This window comes from Patella vulgata, chromosome 6 (assembly GCF_932274485.2).
Source record: "Patella vulgata chromosome 6, xgPatVulg1.2, whole genome shotgun sequence".
Lineage (NCBI taxonomy): Eukaryota > Metazoa > Mollusca > Gastropoda > Patellidae > Patella > Patella vulgata.
Genome location: NC_065884.2, coordinates 48,208,966 through 48,229,152, shown reverse-complemented (window position 1 = coordinate 48,229,152; position 20,187 = coordinate 48,208,966). Strand labels below are relative to the sequence as shown.

The window sequence follows — 20,187 nt, the reverse complement described above, 5'->3', positions numbered from 1 at the left end:
CTTTATTTCACTGCTATTCAAAATCGTCAACAATAATTTTTTTACGGCTGTAATAGTTGATAGATTTGTAGAGAATTGCACGTGCCATGGCTATTTATAGTATCATACTGTCAGAAAGTTGGTCTCGGCACGGCGAATGTGCACGCTTCAGTGGTAGTCTCGAACTATCAGCGGTGGACTGTATTTCTGTAGAGTACATGGGTCACCCTACGGACGACTGGGTTCGTATTTCGTGAAAATCGGCCCAAAATTGACAGACAAAATGGCCGCCGTTCGTTTTCAAATAGCGTAAAAAATATGGTATATCAAGGTTGTTGACACTATAGAGGTCACAATTTTTATCCGATTTTGTTGAAACTTGAAATGTAAGTTTATAACCCAAAGATCTCAGTTCCTTTCGATATTCGCGCATATCGAATATCAGCGGTGGACTGTATTTCTGTAGAGTACATGGGTCACCCTAATAGAGGTCATAATTTTTATCCGATTTAAAAAAAACGTATTATTATATCACCGTTACACCCTAAGGACGACTGAGTTCGTATTTCGTGAAAATCGGCCCAAAATTGACAGACAAAATTGCCGCCGTTCGTTTTCAAATAGCGTAAAAATATGGTATATCAAGGTTGTGGACCCTATAGAGGTCACAATTTTTATCCGATTTTGTTGAAACTTGAAATGTAAGTTTATAACACAAAGATCTCAGTTCCTTTCGATATTCGCGCATATCGAATTGTAATTTCCTGAATTATGGCCCTTGATTGTAGGAAAAATCACTTTCTTGTTAGCTTGTTCTCTATCCATCTGTCGAAAATGTGGGCGTATCCTGCCTGGCAGCCGCTGGTTAGTTACGTTCTCGTAGCTAAATTAACCAGTGCATAGCAGAATATTGTAAACAATACTGTTTGGAGAAGAATATACTTTCACTGTTTTAAACACCTTGAATCAATATCCAAAGTTTTAGGGAAGACACCAGATTAAACAAAGGGCTGTCAAGTTGCTGTACTTGGGATAGATTTGATTGAACACGAAGAATAGACACACTCCCTCAAAAGCTCAAGTATCAGAAGCCAATCCAGCAATTGCCAAAGAGGGAATTCTCGGGCCACTGCTTCAGGAATATGCTGTATTTTTTTTAGAACAGGTGGGAATAAGAGCTGTATGCTATATGTGCAAGTGATTAATGAGTCGTTTACTTATTTTGGGATTAGGGCAGGGGGTCTTTCCTGTGGGAGGAAACCGGAGTACGGCGAGTAAACCCACGAGGTTGAGAAGGCACCCGTATCTCCATGTGACATTTGCTCTCATCAGCGATTGAAATTGCGACCACAAGCCAGAGGTGACCAGCCAGCTAGAGCTCCAAGCACAACAGTCTAGAACAATCCCATCCCCCCCAGAAGTGATTAATGACATCAACCTCACTGTAGGCTTGTTAGAAAACAAATTATAAAACACATCTTTAATTTTTATTATTAAAAATCAATATATTCTAACATTTATGTAATTTTGTCCCTTGATGCTGGTACCCTCTTAAAGGGGCAATAACACTCTTGCTGGCTTGAAAGCTCCAGAAAATAAATAATATCTCTATCTAAGTACTAGATGTTTAAGTGTCCTACCTGTTGTGTAAATTATCCATTACATTCTATTTTACTTGTCCAGAGGGTTCGAAAATATTTTTAAATCGAAGTTTCATTTGAAAAGGTTTACGTTAGACGTTTCAAACCATTATGTTGAATTTTTCAAAATTTTTAAATAAGGTGTGTTAAGATGAAATTTGTATCATCAATTAATTGAAATATTCTAAAATAGTACAATTTGTTGACCAGAATAAAGATTGGGACATATTATTCAGTTACAACAAGAGTGGTATTGAGCCTTTAACTGATAACATCACACTTGATGTGATCAGACCACTGATGAAAATGATTTCACTTACTTACAATCAAGAAATTACGTAAAAGCTTTTCAGTTATATTACCATTTTTAAATATTATAAACCTTGAATATTCAAATGAATACCTTTTAACTATTTGATAGAAAGAATGGGGAACAAAATGAGTGGAAATATAAAGAGTTGAAAACAAATATAAACTAAGGTGCTGATTGTTCTTGTGCATGGGAGGAAGAAGAATCTTGAGGCTTCATTACATCTGGTAGTTCTGGTGGATTAGATAATGGTGTTATATCCAAATTATCAAATTCTCCATCTGAAAGAAAGAAAAAAAACTTTTCACAATTAAAAGGAATATTTTGAACAGAATCTTTGATAAATGTTGCAGAGGAAGTTCCTAAATGAGCAAGTAGCTTAGACATGTATTTAGCAACATTATAAAAAAACTGAATCTCGTGAACAGACTAATAATCTGGCCTTAATCGTGTTTTTGTGATTTTTGATAGTGGCTCGGGCGTATGTGTGGGTAGCTTTCAACTAACAGTGATATATTCGCACGTTTTTTTGTAAATCGGATAATAATTGTGACCTCTAGAGGGACCACAAGCTAAAAACGCGAAATTCGAACTCAACCGTCATAATGGTGATATATTCAAACGTTTCTGTTTTACATCACAATTTATTGTGACCTCTTGAGGGACCACAAGCTAAAAACGTGATTTTTTGTACAATCAGGGGCGATAATTCTGGAAGTTATGATCCGTTATGCACAAATATCGAAAGGAAACAAGACCTTTGGGCTTAAACGTGCATTTTAAGTTTCATCAAAATCGGATGAAAATTGTGACCTCTTAAGTGTCCACAAGCTAAAAACATGATTTTTCGTACAATCAGGGACCATAATCCATTTAGTTTCATCCTGATAGGCCTACATGCCAATATTGAATGGAACCGAGAACTTTCTTCAAAATCTAATAAAATTTGTGACCTGTAGAGTGTCCACAAACAAATTGTGGATGGACAGACGTCAATATACTTCCACATGAAAATGTGGGCGTATAAAAAACAAAAATTATGTGTATATATTGGCATGCACATTTTTTAATGAACACTTGACAGTTGAAATTCAATGAAAACTAGGACTAGGTGTTGTTTTTTTTATTATTTATTATTTAAAGATAGGTTGCCAGGCAACGAAACATACGCCCACAGCAGCTAAATCGTCCGGGCAGTCAACAAGAGTTGTCGCATATTTTTACTTTTTTCGGTAATGAAACATTTATAATACACTAAAATCTGATTAAGAGCAACAAATCAGAAAACCATTAGAATTTGTTTGGTTTTTATAAAGTTCTGCCCCATGCTAACGTTTTGTATACAAAACTTTTAATACTGTATCATGGATTTAGCTGTTCCAAGTCATAAAAATTCATTGAAAATCAATATACTTGTTCGTCTCAAGATCTTAAACTCTGTGTATCAATCTGAAGTCAATCGGATATTAACTTTGTCCTCTAGAGCGTCCACAAGATTTTTCAAAGTGATCAAGGGCAATAACTTTGGCAGTAATTATCAGAAATCTTTGAAAATCAATAGGATTCTTCGCCTCGTGACCTCAAACAGTGTGTATAAATTTAAAGTCAATCAGATATTAACTTTAGCCTTTAGAGCATCCACAAGGTTTTTTGAAGTGATCAAGGGCTATAACTCTGGCAGTAATTATCGAAAATCACTGAAAATGAATAGGCTTCTTCGTCTCATGACCTTAAACACTGTGTATAAATTTAAAGTCAATCAAATATTAACTTTAGACTCTAGAGCGTCCACAAGATTTTTCAAAGTGATCAAGAGCCATAACTCTGGCAGTAATTACCGTAAATTGCTGAAAATCAATAGGATTCTTCGTCTCATGACCTTAAGCACTGTGTATAAATTTAAAATCAAAAGGATATAATAACTTTGGCCTCTAGAGAGTCCACAAGATTTTTTTGAACTGATCAAGAGCCATAACTCTGGCAGTAATTATCAGAAATCGCTGAAAATCAATAGGCTTCTTCGTCTCATGACCTTAAACACTGTGTATAAATTTAAAGTCAATCGGATATTGACTTTCGCCTATAGAGCGTCCACAAGATTTTTTGAAGTGATCAAGGGCCATAACTCTGGCAGTAATTATCAGAAATCGCTGAAAATCAATAGGCGTCTTCGTCTCATGACCTTAAACACTGTGTATAAATTTTAAAGTCAATCGGATATAAACTTTGGCCTCTAGAGCGTCCACAAGATCTTTTGAAGTGATCAAGGGCCATAACTCTGGCAGTAATTATCAGAAATCGCTGACAATCAATAGGCTTCTTCGTCTCATGACCTTAAACACTGTGTATAAATTTAAAGTCAATCAGATATTAACTTTGGCTTCTAGAGCGTCCACAAGATTTTTTGAAGTGATCAAGGGCCATAACTCTGGCAGTAATTATTGGAAATCGCTGAAAATCAATAGGCTTCTTCGTCTCATGACCTTAAACACTGTGTATAAATTTAAAGTCAATCGGATATTGACTTTGGCCTCTAGAGCGTCCACAAGATCTTTTGAAGTGATCAAGGGCCATAACTCTAGCAGTAATTATCGGAAATCGCTGAAAATCAATAGGCTTCTTCGTCTCATGGCCTTAAACACTGTATATAAATTTAAAGTCAATCGGATATTAACTTTAGCCTATAGAGCGTCCACAAGCAATTGTGGACGCCGGACGGACGGACGGACGGGGGCGACGACAATATACGACCACATTTCAATGTGGGCGTATAAAAATGCCTTCCCGCAAACAAGCCGTGTAATTTGATTACATGACTAAAGATATTCAAACTAATTCATCTGTCAAAAGTTTGTTTGAAATCTCTCTCAAAATATTTCAATTCAAAGAAACTACCCTAGCTTGTATTTGTCGCTAGTTGATTACCATTTACCATAAATAGCGACGCCTAAATTAATTGCCGGATCATCCCCTTTCACAACTGTTAGCCATTTGATCAACACATAAGTGTTCCTTGCGTCATGCCTCACATATCTGTCTTCTGCGCGTCCCATGAGTGTATTTCAGGGAATCAAGTTTTTTTCTGGTAAGATTGGTTGTCTCTACTTTCCATATACCAAAATTGCTTGTCTTTTATTGGAAATAACTACCCGGTAATAGATACTTTCGTGGGAATTTATCTTTAAATATTCAGACATAAAGGTAGTTTTAAAACAATGGATCATTGCTAATAAAATACAACCCAAAACCAAATACAAAACTCTTTCAGCTGAGCAGAAAATCAATAAAGTTGATCAGCAGTTGTTCATTTTATGTGGCCTAATCAAAATTACCTTCTTTTCTAGTGGCAAGTCCAATTGTAGCAGGAGCCTGCGCTCTTGCTGTAGCACTTGTAAAACCACAATCACTAAGAGTTTTATTATCATCTCCTAACAGCTGAAATACACAAAAAATTTCCCATTATACTAATACATAATATAAAAACCTGATAATTTTTTTTAAAATAGCTATCTCAACATTGACTTTTTATTAATGAAGACATATTTTTTTATCTGCTGTAACAAAAGTAATTTGATCAAATTGACATACATTTGTAATTTGAAATATAAAGAGATTGTGTTCTTTTCATCAACTAGCTATAATTTAATGAGTTAGTTTCAAACTTAACCAACCTACTGGTACTTGTTATTGTATCTAGAATTTTTGACAACATTTTACACTATAAATTACTGCTTACTAGCTGGATACCCGGCTTAGCCCAGGACCCAAGATCTGTAACATTGACCTTCATGGTCTAAAACATTCACAGGGTCATGCTGGTTAATTTGATACCACAATTATGTGGAGGTTGATCGCAGTGTGTGTTGGGCGAACATACAGAAATCTTTGATTTTATTTATAATAGAATAATGGGAGTTTCAAGCAAACTGGGGGTTAGTTAAGAAGAGACTATCAAAGAGTGATGTCTGTGCTTTTTTTTTAGACATAATTAATATAACAAGCTGATCTTAACAATTCTCAATAAACCTCTTAATCTTGCAGACAATAATATGATGAAAGACAAATCAATACCGTATCATCTTTGTATAATCTTTGATTTTCAGGACTGACTTTTAAAATACCCTCAACTATTCGTTTCACATCATTCACTGTTGTAGATTCCTTGGCATCTGTAAAAATTGTTGTCTTTTTCTGCCTAATCATTAAAAATACATCCTGAAATACAAATCAATAATCAGTCTTAAGATTACTCATCTTCACTAGGACGATTCTTGCAATAATTACACATCAAGGCACAGCAGCTAAATCGCCTGGAGGTCGGGTGTTCGATCGCTGCATTGGCCGACAGAAGGCCTGTCAAGGACAGCTGTCTAGTCATTTGGATGGGACGAAAAACTGAGGTCCTGTGTACACGCTGGCATGCACGTAAAAGATCCCTTGACAGTTGGAATTCAATATACATGTAAGAGCAGGCCGTAGTGCCGCTGTCCGGGCAAAATTTCCCTCATAGCACACTGTATGGCGTATCTTGGTCTCTATTAGCCCAGTTCGGAGCAAAACAGTAGGACGTTAAACCCCAGTTTATTTCATTTCAATCAATTTCATGTCATTCGAACGTTCACAAGATTCACTAAGTCAACAAGGGCCATCACTCTAGAAATCATTGATGGAAATTACTGAAATTCAATTGACCTCCGTTTAACAAATTTAAATGATGCATATTAATTTCATACATATCGAATGATAAGATAACTTTCATCATTCGAGCATTAACAAGGTTGAATAAAGTGAAACAAGGGCCATAACTCTAGAAGTAATAATTGTAAATGTAAAATGCGGAAATTCAATAGGCCTTGTCATTTCACTAATCTTAATGATACATATAAATTTTATACAGATCGTATGACAAGGTTCAACAAGGGTCACAACTCTAGACACAATAAATGGAAATTGCTGAAATTCAATAGGTTTCTTCGTTTTACTAATTTAATTAATCCATATAAATTTCACAAATAACTTAAACATGCATTATGCAAGAGCTAAATCTGATTATTGCAAGTCTTAATTTAGGCTTCAAATGTTATAGAAATTATAAATTAGATCTTTATTTAAACAACAAGACCAAAATCAACTCTGTAGACCCACGGATGGCTCGGCTACAGCTCGGATTTAAATAGGATTTCACTAATTGATTAAATCAAATAAGGGGTAACCTGATGAAAATATGTCAGTTAGATCAAGGCTAAATGATAGAGTGTACTTAGCGAGGCCGCTGTAAAGCGTTTCGGTATGCCATTGAAAACTTTACTTGATAATCAAGATATGTAGGTGGAGTTAACGCCTGTCAATCAAACGATCAGCGAAGGTGAAGACACAATTCGCTACCCTTTCTAGGCAAATATTACAACGATGATAACTATGTTCAGAATAAAGTATTTTGACTGAATTTTTCAATATATTCTTCTTTCATCATCTACTTTTGAACTGTTATAGCAAGAATGGCCAACTCTCTATAAAAATCTCCCATAATGTATCTTTAAATGATTAGAAAATACAATAAAAAGTTTAAAGATAGGTTACCAGGCTATGAAACCTACGCCTACAGCAGCTTAATCGTCCGAGTGGTCGACAAGGGTTGTCACATATTTAATTGGAGGCATTTACAAGACAATTTCATAACGATCATATAACTTTTGACGTTTACAAGGTTCAACAGAAATTGCTGAAATTCAATAGGATTTTTCTTTTTACTAATTTAAATGACACATATAAATATCATACAGATCAGCAGATAATTTTTATGTCAGAGCATTCATAAGGTGCAACAAAGTGTAGCAAGGTCCATAACTCTAGAAGTAATTAACAGAATTTGCTGAAATTCAATAGCCGTCTTCGTTTCACTAATCTAAATAATGCATATAAATTACATAAAAATCGGATGATAACTTATGGCGTTTAGAGCATTCACAAGGTTCAACAAAGTGAAACAAGGACAATAACTATAGATGTAATTAATGGAAATTGATGAAATTCAATAGGATTCTTCATTTTACTAATCTAAATAACACACATAAATTTCATACCGATCAGCAGATGACTTTTGATGTTAGAGCATTCACAATGTGCAACAAAGTGAAACAAAGGCCATAACACTGGAAGTGGGCGATTCCACGGTAACGGACGTACATTTTGAACTCGCCATATTTTTCTTACTTCCAATATTTTCTAACCATGAATAATTAACTGTTTGAGTTTTATATAGCATTAAAGACATATGATTTAAGTATCAATTGACATATAATTTAATTTGTTCATGAACACTGGGAATAAATATTGGTTCCTCAAAGTATAGGTAACGGACGTACAGAAATGAACACCATGATTTGCCTGCATGAACAGTTTCAAAACTCTGTGAATTGTCTTGAGGAATTTAAAAGTTTTAATCCTTTTAAGAAAGGGCACTAATACTACATGGGTACTGCATAATTACTTCTCACATTTGGATTCTTGTAACCCAGTAAATTAGAAATTATTGTGGTAACGGACGTACATATATTCTGGTAACAGACGTACGAGTGCAAATTGCTAACCCATTACATGAGATATGTAAACTTTCAAATAATCGGACTTATAGATAATAATAATACTTAACTCATTTGAATTAATGGAGCAGTTACTTTCCTAAAAACATTATTCCTTGAATGAAATATTGTGACCCTAAAATTTTGGTAACTGACGTACATTTTTACCCTAAAATTTTGGTAATGGACGTACATACATCTATGAAACCCTAAGTAATTCAGAGAATTTTGGCAAATGATTTCTTTTTATGGTCATAGTAACAAGAATGGGTGATGTTAGCTTTAAATATGAGTTTTTGAACAGTTCCATAAATAAATATGAATGATAGAGATAAAATGGAAATATTTGGTAACAGGAAATACTGTGAAAAGTAACGGACGTACATCTATGTAAATTATTCTGAGAATTTTTGCAAATCTTTTCTTTTTACGGTCATTATAGTAAGAATGGGTTATTCTAGCTTTAGATATGAAGTTTTAAATAATTCTATATAAAAATATGAATGAGAGAGAAAAAAATGTAAATATTTGGTAAGGGAGAGAGAGAGAAATGGGATTTAACGTCCACTCGACACAAACTAGGTCATTTCGGGACTAACATATGGTTTAATTTTATTTACATAATTCGCTTGTGCATAGGGGTCTTTAGCAGTGGGAGGAAACCGGAGGACCCGGAGAAAACCCACGAGGTTGGACAGGCGAATTTGGTAACGGACGTACATTCTCATAAAGATATTTTTCAATGTTGGTTAACTTCACAAAAATATGTTATTTTTATATTTTAATGTTTAAATATTATGTTTATATACATTGTCAGATAACTAATGCCAAATCATTCATTATGAGTCAGAATAATCAAACAAACACAAAGTAAGAAAATACAATAAAATTATAAATTTGACATTTACAACGTAAACCTTGACACAAGACCAAATAAAAAAAAAATCGGAAGAGTTTCCACCCAAATTGACATTTTTCTTCAAAATATGGATTATTTCCCACCATAAGACACTATTTTTGTCCACTTGTCGACTAATTAAATTTTTCACCTAATTGTATACTTTAGCGTGGAATTGCCCAAGTAATTAACGGAAATTAAATATGCTTCAATTTTTTAAGAATCAGATAATAACTTTTTGAGTTAGAGTGTTCACACGAAATTGTGGACGATGGACGGACAAAACATATAAAAATGGTCCTATTTTATGAATTTCATTAAAATTTTGCGGTATTTACTGGATTTCTTCTTAGTTTATGTACATCGATGTACACTGAAAAAATTTTCACCGATAAACATCTCATTATTTCATTTGTTTATGGATGAAAAATAAATACTGCCTAAAGTAAAAAATAGAGGTGAAATTGATGTTGAAATATTACTCAGTGTATAAATATTAAATCAAGAAAATCTGTCAAGTATCAAGCCTTTACTCTACACCTTGTGTTAAATTAGCTTATTATCATGTGTAACGTATGTAACAAAATGGATTATACTTGTTTTAATCAAGTTAACCATTCTTTATCTAAAATCACTATTACTTTAAATCTTCTAAATTTAGTGCCAGTATATTCAGTAAAATATAAAACACCCAATTAAAAATTGTTTTTTAGTAACATATGTAACGTTACGTTTACCAATTGGGACCTAGAGTGGAGTCTTTGGAACTAATTGTATGCCATGAGTCCTTTTGATTAAAAGACTATTTATTGGTGAAAGTGTAGATCAAAAGCTCATTAGAAAAAATTGTTTTTAAGTACTTTTATAACTTTTTCCACTTTAAAAATCATTGCTGAAGTGGGTTAACACAAAAGGTTCAGAAAAGAATTCTTGTAAAAAATTGATTGTTTTTAAGTCAAATATCTTGTGAAACTCTTGTTGTAAAAAACAACAAAGACTGTAAAACACTATCAAAGTTGTTCTAAATCGAAAATCTTATTAAAAAAATTTAGTCAAACTTCTGTCATTTTTTTGTACAAGTCTTATATCTTGTAAAACTCTTTTTGTAAAAAATTGATTGTTTTTAAGTCAAATATCTTGTGAAACTCTTGTTGTAAAAAACAACAAAGACTGTAAAACACTATCAAAGTTGTTCTAAATCGAAAATCTTATTAAAAAAATTTAGTCAAACTTCTGTCATTTTTTTGTACAAGTCTTATATCTTGTAAAACTCTTGTGGTGAAAACTTCCACACAAAAGCCCCTAAACTAGTGGTGTTTGTGACCTATCGGTAGAAATCGGTATTGGCCAATATACAACCATTTTGCCAACACTTGCATAGCCGATATATGTTTTAAAAAGACGCGGCAAATACCTTTAAAATATTATTCAAATTGTCAACAAATCATTCCCTCTTGTTTGGTACTCAACCCCTTTACTATAGTTGCTGTATGTGTGTACTATTTAGACATAATATACGACTCAACATAGACATAATACAAGATATAATAGACATTATACAAGAATTGACAATTAGAGGCGGTAAGAGATGGTTGTATTTATATTCAACTCTATAAGTATAAATAGAAAAATCAGATGGTGTCACCAGACGTTGGCAAAGACAGAAGCTATTACCATTAGCTATGAACCATTCTACCTGTGCCGACAGCGGCAGATTAACTATGGGGTACGGTGGGGCCCAGCCCCCCCCCTCCCCCAAATCTCGTAGAATGTTTGGCAGTTAATTTGAGCTTCTTTACAGACTAACTATTTTGTTAAAGGGCATATTAACCTATTCTTTGGAACCTTTAGATAGTCAAAAATGGTACTAAATGAAATGAAATGAAATGGGGTTTAACGTCCTACTCCTAACCTGGGCTAATGAAGACGGGCATACGCCATACAGTGTGCTATGAGGGAAATTTTGCCTGGGCAGCGGCACTACGGCCTACTCTTATATCGAATTCCAACTGCCAAGGGATCTTTTACGTGCACGCCAATGTGTACACGGGACCTCGGTTTTTCGTCCCATCCGAACGACTAGACAGCTTTCCTTGTCAGCCCCTCCGTCCTGCATCACTGACAAGGGAGAACCACGCCGGATTTAATCTGGATGAACTTTCTTGGCCAATGCAGGGATTGAACACCCGACCTCCAGGCTAGCGAGCCAGCGTCTTACCCACTTAGCCTCGTGATCCCCCCTAAAAAATGGTACCAGAAGCACAGATTTTAATATGAATGTAATATGAATGTATATGAAGTTATTTACCGGTATATTCAATTTTTCAATTATTATTGTAAATTATAATCAATTATGTTAGGTGAAATATTTGAACTGTCTAAATTGAACAGCAGTAGTTTCTGCCTGCTTAATCCATTCTACACATCTTTTTAAAAATTACTATTTTGTACTTTTTGAACCACCCATTATTAATGTTACTAATTACCGTACTTCCGCATTGTTTTGTAGGATATTTTTTTTCTTTGTTTATTGCAAATTGCACCCGAAACCATAGTGTACATGACTCGTGTACAGATTTTAAAATGTTCATTGTGTCATGAATTATTAGGATCCTATATTTTCACGGCAGGATAACAACATCAATATTATTATTAATTGAAATGGACCCATATTGAATTCTAATTCATGTTTTTAATTTTAGATATTGTGGAAAATATTGAGTTGCATGTTTAGCTCCTTTTTTTTCATTTGAAACATGTTTTAATAAAATATTGGTTTTAAAGATGGGTTCCCAGAAAAGTATTTATTGGGTGGTTATTTGACCAATAAAAGTATGGTAATTTTGGTATATATATGGAAAGTAGAGATATCCAATCTTACTAGAAAAATACTGAATTCCCTGAAAAACACTAATGGAGCGTATACAGGACAAAAATGTAATGTAAGGGTTCCCCAATCAACAGCCCAACGATTAGGAATTTCTGCACGTGTGATGTCAAAGGTCACACGCAAACATTTAGCGCTTGATGTACAAGTTGATAAACATTATGAAGAGTTAGATGTACAACACTTTCTGAGATAAAAATGATGGAAAAAGACGCGGGTAGTGAATAATCCGAGAATTTAATTAGGATTCGATATTTGTAATAAATAGTAAGCGATTAAAGACAACATCGTCTTATGTATGCAATTAATTCTCCTCTGACTTCCAAGAGAGGTAAGTTACGTGACATAAACATGACCTGGTTTGATCAAATTTTTATAGCAGGACATTCCTTCGCAATTACAATGTTTGAGAAGGATTTGAAGCGAGAGAGAGAGAGAGAAATGGGGTTTAACGTCCACTCGACACAAACTAGGTCAGTTCGGGACTAACATACGGTTTAATTTTATTTCAATAATTCGCTTGCGCGTAGGGGTCTTTAGCAGTGGGAGGAAACCGGAGGACCCGGAGAAAACCCACGAGGTTTGACAGGCAACCCTACTCCTTGTCACGAACGACCGGGGATTCGAAACCATGCCAGTTGACTCAATGACAGACCTTATGATACAGCACGCACGTGCTAACCATTCGACCATCCCTCCCAGGATTTGAAGCAAAGTTATGACAAATTAATTAGTTTGAATAAGCTTATGTTTTTAGTCCATATATACCATTAAATCACCTAGTTTGTATGCGGGACCCCATTTAAAGGAATTAAAATTAACCGCGCAGCGTCTTGTTACCTCGTCAGGTAGCGCCTTTGTGCATACAATGTTTGGCAGTTAATTTGCATTCATTTACACAGACTAATTGTTACCTCACCGGGCAGAGCATTCGTGCGCAAAATTATTGAAAGTTCATTATAGTTATTTTACAAAAAAAAAAAACATCATTTAAATTTAGACTGATGGCCATCTTAATAATACGGTGCAAATTTGAAGGATTATTTGATTTCGCACCCATAAAATGATATTTAATGATTAAAATATTATACAAAGTAAGAAAACAATTTTCTTTCCTTATTCATTGCACATTATCGCAGATACGTTGCTGTAAATATACTGGTATGCCCCTATTTGATGATATTTGTAATGATATTGGCATAGGCGTACGGGGAAATTTTTGACTGGGGGGGGGGGGGGCGGTGGTGGTTGGTGCCCAAAAATGTAGTTAGGTTCTTAGTATGTTACCTAATAATAATAAATTCGCTGTTAAATTGGAAACATTCAAGAACACAATAGTTTTTTATACAACTTTTAGAAAGTACAATTGTTTGCCCAAATTTTCCCAGCATTTGGTGCCCAAAATGGGGGGGCAGCCGCCCCCCAAGCTCGTACGCCTATGGATATTGGTAAATGCCTTGCAGTTATTATACTGATATGCAGTTATTTGATATTGAGTTGTTGGTAATTTCTCGGAGCAGCTTTGATAAAACTAAAACTGCACTATCAACACAAATCGCATACATGAGTTATCTCCCTTCATGCGAGTGAGCGCAAAACTCTGATTTATGGCACAAAACAGACGCATCTTCAACTAAATTGTTATTCTGTATTTCCAAAGTCAGCATTTTGGAGTTATTGGGTGTTAGTTTGGAGTTATTGGGTGTTATTTGAGAGTTATTGGGTAGTTATTCGGAAATTCGACGCACCTGTTGTCCATGTGTCGTGTATTAAGTGTGAACTTGTGTATCAGGTAATAAAGATAGGTTGCCAGGCAACAAAACATACGCCCACAGCAGCTAAATCGTCCGAGCAGTCGACAAGGGTTGTCACATAATTATTCTTTTGTAGGTGATTAGGGGAATTTAATAGACAATATCATACAGATGACATTATAATTTTCGTCATTTGAGGGTTCACAAGGTTCTAAAAACTAAAACAAGGGCCGTAACTCTGGAAGTAATCTACAGAAATTGTTGAAATTCGACAGGCTTTTCCGTTTTACTAATTCAAATAATGCATATAAATTTCATACAGATCGGATGATAACTTTTGTCGTTCGAACGTTCACAAGGTTCAACAAAGTAAAACAAGGGCCATAACTCTAAAAGTAATTGACGGAAATTGCTGACATTCAATAGACTTCTTCATTTTACTAATTCAAATGATGCATATGAATTTCATACAGATTAGGTGATAACTTTTGTTGTTCAAGAGTTCTCAAGATTCAACAAAGTTAAACAAGGTCCATAACTCTAGATGTAATTAACAGAAATTTGCTGAAACTCAATAGGCTTGTTCCTTTTACTAATTTAAACAATACATATAAATTTCATACAGATCGGATAATAACTTTTGTCGTTAGAGCATTCACAAGGTACAACAAAGTGAAACAAGGGCCATAACTCACAGCGTAATTAACGGAAATTGCTGAAATTCGATAGGCTTCTTCGTTGCACTAATTTAAATGCCAGATATCAATTTCAAACAGATCGGATGATAACTGTTGTCATTAGAGCGTTCACAAGATTCAACAAAGTTAAACAAGGGCCATAACTCTAGATGTAATTAACGGAAATTGCTGAAATTCAATAGGTTCTTTGTTTAATAATTCAAATGATGCATTTAAATTTCATACAGATCGGATAATAACTTTTGTCGTTAGAGCATTCACAAGGTACAACAAAGTGAAACAAGGGCCATAACTCTAGAAGAAATTAACGGAAGTTATTGAAATTAAATAGGCTTCTTCATCTCACTAATGCAAACAACATATATCAATTTCAAAACAATCAGATGATAAATGTAGCCCGTAGAGTGTTTACAAGAAATTGTGGACGACGGACGGACGGACGGACAGGGGCGACGGCAATATACGACCACATTTCCATGTGGGCGTATAAAAATGACATAGTACTAGATGGTTTTTTTTACACATAGATAGTAAAGAGGAACGTGAAATGCATAGGTCATAACCTTTCAATATCATACAGTCATTGAGGGGCGGGTGAACTTGGAATTAGGTCATTAATTCAGCGATGCAATTTTTAGTTTTAAATAGTGTTTACCATTATAATTTAGTATTTCATAAACATGCTGACTTCCTAATATAATATCCTTATTTTAGAAGGTTATGGCACATAGCCGTTGGAAATTTTATGAAGTGATTTTAGTTATGGTTGTCACGTGAAGCAATTTTAGTTATTTGGTTGTATGGTTGTCACGTGATCGCAACAGTTGGGAACATGAATAGCTAAAAAATCGAAGGGAAAAAGTTTAAACAAATTTCAATAACTTGATATAATACTCCAACAATAATCGGAACCAGATTAATTGACACTGGGGTCACTGGAAATTATTGTACAATTCATTTGTCAATCGGCTGATATGCTTCACTGTCAACATCTGATATTGGTGAAACCGATAGTAGTCATATCGGTACATCACTATCTCAAACAGTCATTAAGTTCAATTCACAGACTTTTGGACTTGAAATTTAGTGGTATAAAATTTTGTTTCATGATGTAATATACATAACAGCTCCATTTTCGTCTTCAAGAGACAATGACAATGGGAAAATTGTTCAACTTTTCGTATTAGATACATGTTAGCTATCCAAGGCCATAAACAGTGACTTACTGCAACTTGTTATAATAAAATTTTGAGCTTGTACAATAAGCTCTAAATGTAACGTACATGTACACAACGAAAGAATCGGCCACTATTGATATAACAATCTTTTTCATTGTGACAAAAAATCTTTAATTCAGCAAATTAATATCACTTTATTTACATATAGTATAAACCATGTTTCTACTATCAGTATTAGCATCTACTGAAACTGACAAAATGAGACTCCCCATGTCAGAGTTTGGAGCTAATTTCATCCAAGTCATCAATCTATTTCACAGAGGTATTGTAATTGCATTACTTCTGCATAAGATGACTGACCTTTGTAAGTTCAAATGTATTCTACATGTGACGTCAGATCATGCGGCATAAATTATTGGCTCAATGGCTCATGAATTGCTTACATAATGTCAACTGGTCCAGGCAGAATGTAGTTACTTTAGTAAGGATGTCTGTTAGAGGCTAGCCTCTCATTGTTACTGTCTGTCCCTAAGACTCCCTATCCTATACACATGGCAAACAAAGAAGAATCACTGTGAAAAATATACGGTAAAGATTCAAAAATAGCCTTAGAAGAGAACCGAGGTGGTGTAAGGCGTTATTTTCATATATGTGTATAGGGACAGACAGTAACGGTGAGAGGCTAGCCTCTATCAGACACCGTTACTCAAGTAACTAGGCAGAATGATGCCTTTTACACATTTTATACCCATTTACACTAAATGGGAAATAATTTGTATCCAGATATACTTCAAACACCTTTATTTATTTTTCTAGTAATACTTCTAAAAATGTTCTAGAATTTAATTTGCCGATGGAAAAAAGTTAATATTGCTAGCTATACAGACAACTCATCCCAAAGACAACTCATCCCAATATAAGACAACTCATCCCACGTTAGAAGACAAATCATCCCAACCTTAAAACATGGTTCGAGATATCCGACAACTCATCCCAACAAATATAAGTGCAAGTTATATTTGTGTTAATACAATTGCTTTCTTTGAAGACAACTCAGACCAATCTGATTTTGTTATAAAAATGTGTTATTTTAATAAAATTCATATTATTATTTTGTTATAAAAATGTGTTATTTTAATAAAATTCATATTGTTGTTTTAATCAAATTGATGGTTGTGTATCACTGTTTGTATTAATGTTTTAATACTTTGTTGTTTTACCTTCTACTAACATTGTTGTATAATAAATTTTTGATATCTCGACTCGTCTATAAAACCAAACAAAACTAAGTTGGGATGAGTTGTCTTTTATCTTGGGATGAGTTGTCTTTGGGATGAGTTGTCAGGTATTGGTACTGATGTCATCCTTCTTGGTGATTGTATTGGCCTAACGAATATTCACTGATGATCAGTGTGCCAAATCATGTCTGATTGGCAGGATTATTCAATAGCATTAGCATGCCTTAAAGTAAAGGAAAATAGGCTATAAGCCTTACAGCAATATTCATGGAAAAACATGATCATAATTTATGTTGACACAGCAGCTCAATATTCTTTCGACCTTATTTTGATCAAAATCCATTCTCTTCAGTTATTTAATTGTCAATGTGAGCTTCGACTTGGGCTAGCAGGCACATCAGAGGCATAGTGCCTAATCTGTATAGAGCAATCACTTATATAGCATTTCCCAATTATTTAATGATCTCGAGTTTATTCAAAAAGTCAATTTAGGAATACCAAGGCCAAAACAAGTCAGACCAAATACCAAGATCAGACAGACTAAATTGTTAGACATTTTTAGTAAAAGTCAGTTGGTAGGATGCTCTGCTGTCTGGATGAACTACTGAATCTCAAACCTTAAAAGTTAAAAGCTTGCTTACTTACACTGTATATTACATTATTACAAATGGCACTACTCAAATCATTTTAATCACTAACACCCCGGTAATTGAAACAAAACATAAACAATAAAATGATTGATTTATTAAATCAAGACATTACTATTTTGACGAAAACATCTGATTTGTCTTTCGGAGTGACCCAACTTTCCTTTTTTTGTTCGTGCATCTAGTCTTGGTATTTCATCTGATTATCTTTATATTGTCTTTGATCCGACTTGTCATGTATTCAATTCATGAAGGTTTTTTTTAAAATTTATTTCTATTTGGTATGGTAAGCTTACCGTACTAAACATGTTATTTGGTATAAAAAGGATTTTCTAAGCACTTTTTGAAAAGGCATAGCGGTGTGCTGCTTTACGACAGGTGACTTATGAAAAAATAATGTCACTCTTTTTACTGAAATCCAAATTGACTAGATCTCAGGGCTCAAAATTCACGAGAGCCATCGGGGCCATTGCTGTCGTAAGCCTCGCAATGGCCTTCGATAGCTTTTACATCGAGGGCCAAAAAGTGCTGTCATAAATTGCGGAAAAAAATCGATAAAAATACTAGAGCCATTGGCCGTAGAATTACCCTAAATGGCCATCGATGGCACCTTTATCGGAAGCGAAAATAAATGAAAAAGTTCACATATGATATGCATTTTCCCGTAAAACTTGGCTGATCTAAAAACCTCCCACGTTTAATTTTTTCTTATGCACTGCTGTTCGTAGTTTACCCCCTCCACAGATGCCTGTAACACGTAACAGTCTTATTATACAAGACTACGATAAGCAGACCAAGTAGACGTTAGTCAAGTCTTTTGCGATAAACAGTGGCTACGGTTCAAGACAGTGCTTGATAATCAGAGCTAGTAATAGAAAGTGAAATTGAGGACAGTGATGGAGATAATTTTGATATGATTCTCTCTTCTCAGTCTGAATAATATATGACTTTTGTTATTATAGACTATTTTATTGACAGGCATCTGTGAACAGTCGTGCTTTAAAAAAAATAATAATTGTAGGTTAACGCATATGTAATAGAAGTTTGAGACAAAAAATATCTAGATTTAGATAAGCTTTTAATTTCAGTGTTTGCCAAGGACTAAATATATTTATAAACATCTATTTCAGTTTGTCATGATTAACCTGTCCAGGTTTTATTAAATGAATGTGAAAAATGAAAGACTATTTATTTTTAAAATGTCCAGCAAAAATGGCCCTCGATAATTTCTAAATTGAAAAAATGGCCTTGGTGTTGAACAAAATGGCCTTAGAGAGGCTTCACTGTCTGAGGCCATTTTTTGAAAAATGGCCTTAGATACAGGTTAGCGAATTTTGAGCCCTGGATCTATACTATAATAAGTATATACTAATTACTATAGGCCTACTGGACATATTAATATTATCTAAATTCTGTAACTGTAGACTGTATTGTCGAATGTCGTTGTGTAGACCTTCAAATTAGATTGTATTCAAATTCTAAGACATTAATTAACTCTGTTAAGCCAATGATAAGAAATACTGAATCTACTCAATAATTATGACTGGCAGTAGTAGTATGCTAGAGTAAGAAGAAAAAAAAAAGAAAATAAAAATTGAAAAATTAATGATTTTCAGGGTTTTTTTTCATAAAGATAAAGATAAAGAAGGCACAAAATTGGAATGTGATTGAAATTGAAGAAATATCTACTACCCATAAACTGCTTTGGACAAATATTGTGATATATAAGATTACAGATAAACCAAAATATGCTTTTTTAAATAATACTTACCATGTTTATTGTTCTTAAATTTCAGTTGACATAAAACAAGGATGGCGACTTCGAAACGGATCGAACTAGAGTAACCTCCCCTTTCATTCGCTTAGCATCTATTTTTAGTAGCGTTGTCATGACTATGGTAGTGGTCGACTGGAAAAAGAACTTTAGATACTGGATAATCGAATGTGTTCATGAAATGAGAGAGAGTGAGAGATTGGGATCAGTACCGGATCGGGGGGGGGGGGGCAAAGTGGGACAAATGTCCCGGGCCCTCCACAATTCTGGGTCATACTAATATTTAATCCCGGACGGAGCCATCCATTACCTGGGCTGAGGGGGCGATGAGTGCATGGGGCCCTGGGTCGATATTGGGGGCCCCGGACTGCAGGTAGGTAGCCTACCAACAGATTTTCGGGGGCCCAGAGATCGGTTAGGCCCTAAAATTAACTAAATTAACTTAGAGGTTCTCCTAATCCATAGGTCCTATAACCAATTCCTGGGACCCCATCCCGCGATGTGATTGCTGGGGCGGCGAACCAGTCCCGGGAAATTAACGTAATCATAGTATACACTCTTAAGACCAACTAGAAATCAGCCTGATTTCTTCATGTTTAGGAA

The 20,187-nt window shown here is 34.6% G+C and overlaps 1 protein-coding gene across 1 annotated transcript; it reads right to left on the bottom strand.

Annotated features, from left to right (window-relative positions):
* Positions 1-1,452: 1,452 nt before the first annotated feature.
* LOC126823934 (elongin-B) lies at positions 1,453-19,733 on the bottom strand. Its single transcript, XM_050553008.2, has 4 exons — positions 19,582-19,733; positions 6,001-6,144; positions 5,262-5,364; positions 1,453-2,210 (listed from the first exon to the last, which is right to left on the bottom strand). Exons 1-4 carry the CDS (start codon positions 19,582-19,584, stop codon positions 2,095-2,097), a joined length of 366 nt encoding a protein of 121 aa, XP_050408965.1. The 5' UTR covers positions 19,585-19,733; the 3' UTR covers positions 1,453-2,094.
* Between the last annotated feature and the right edge of the window lie 454 nt (positions 19,734-20,187).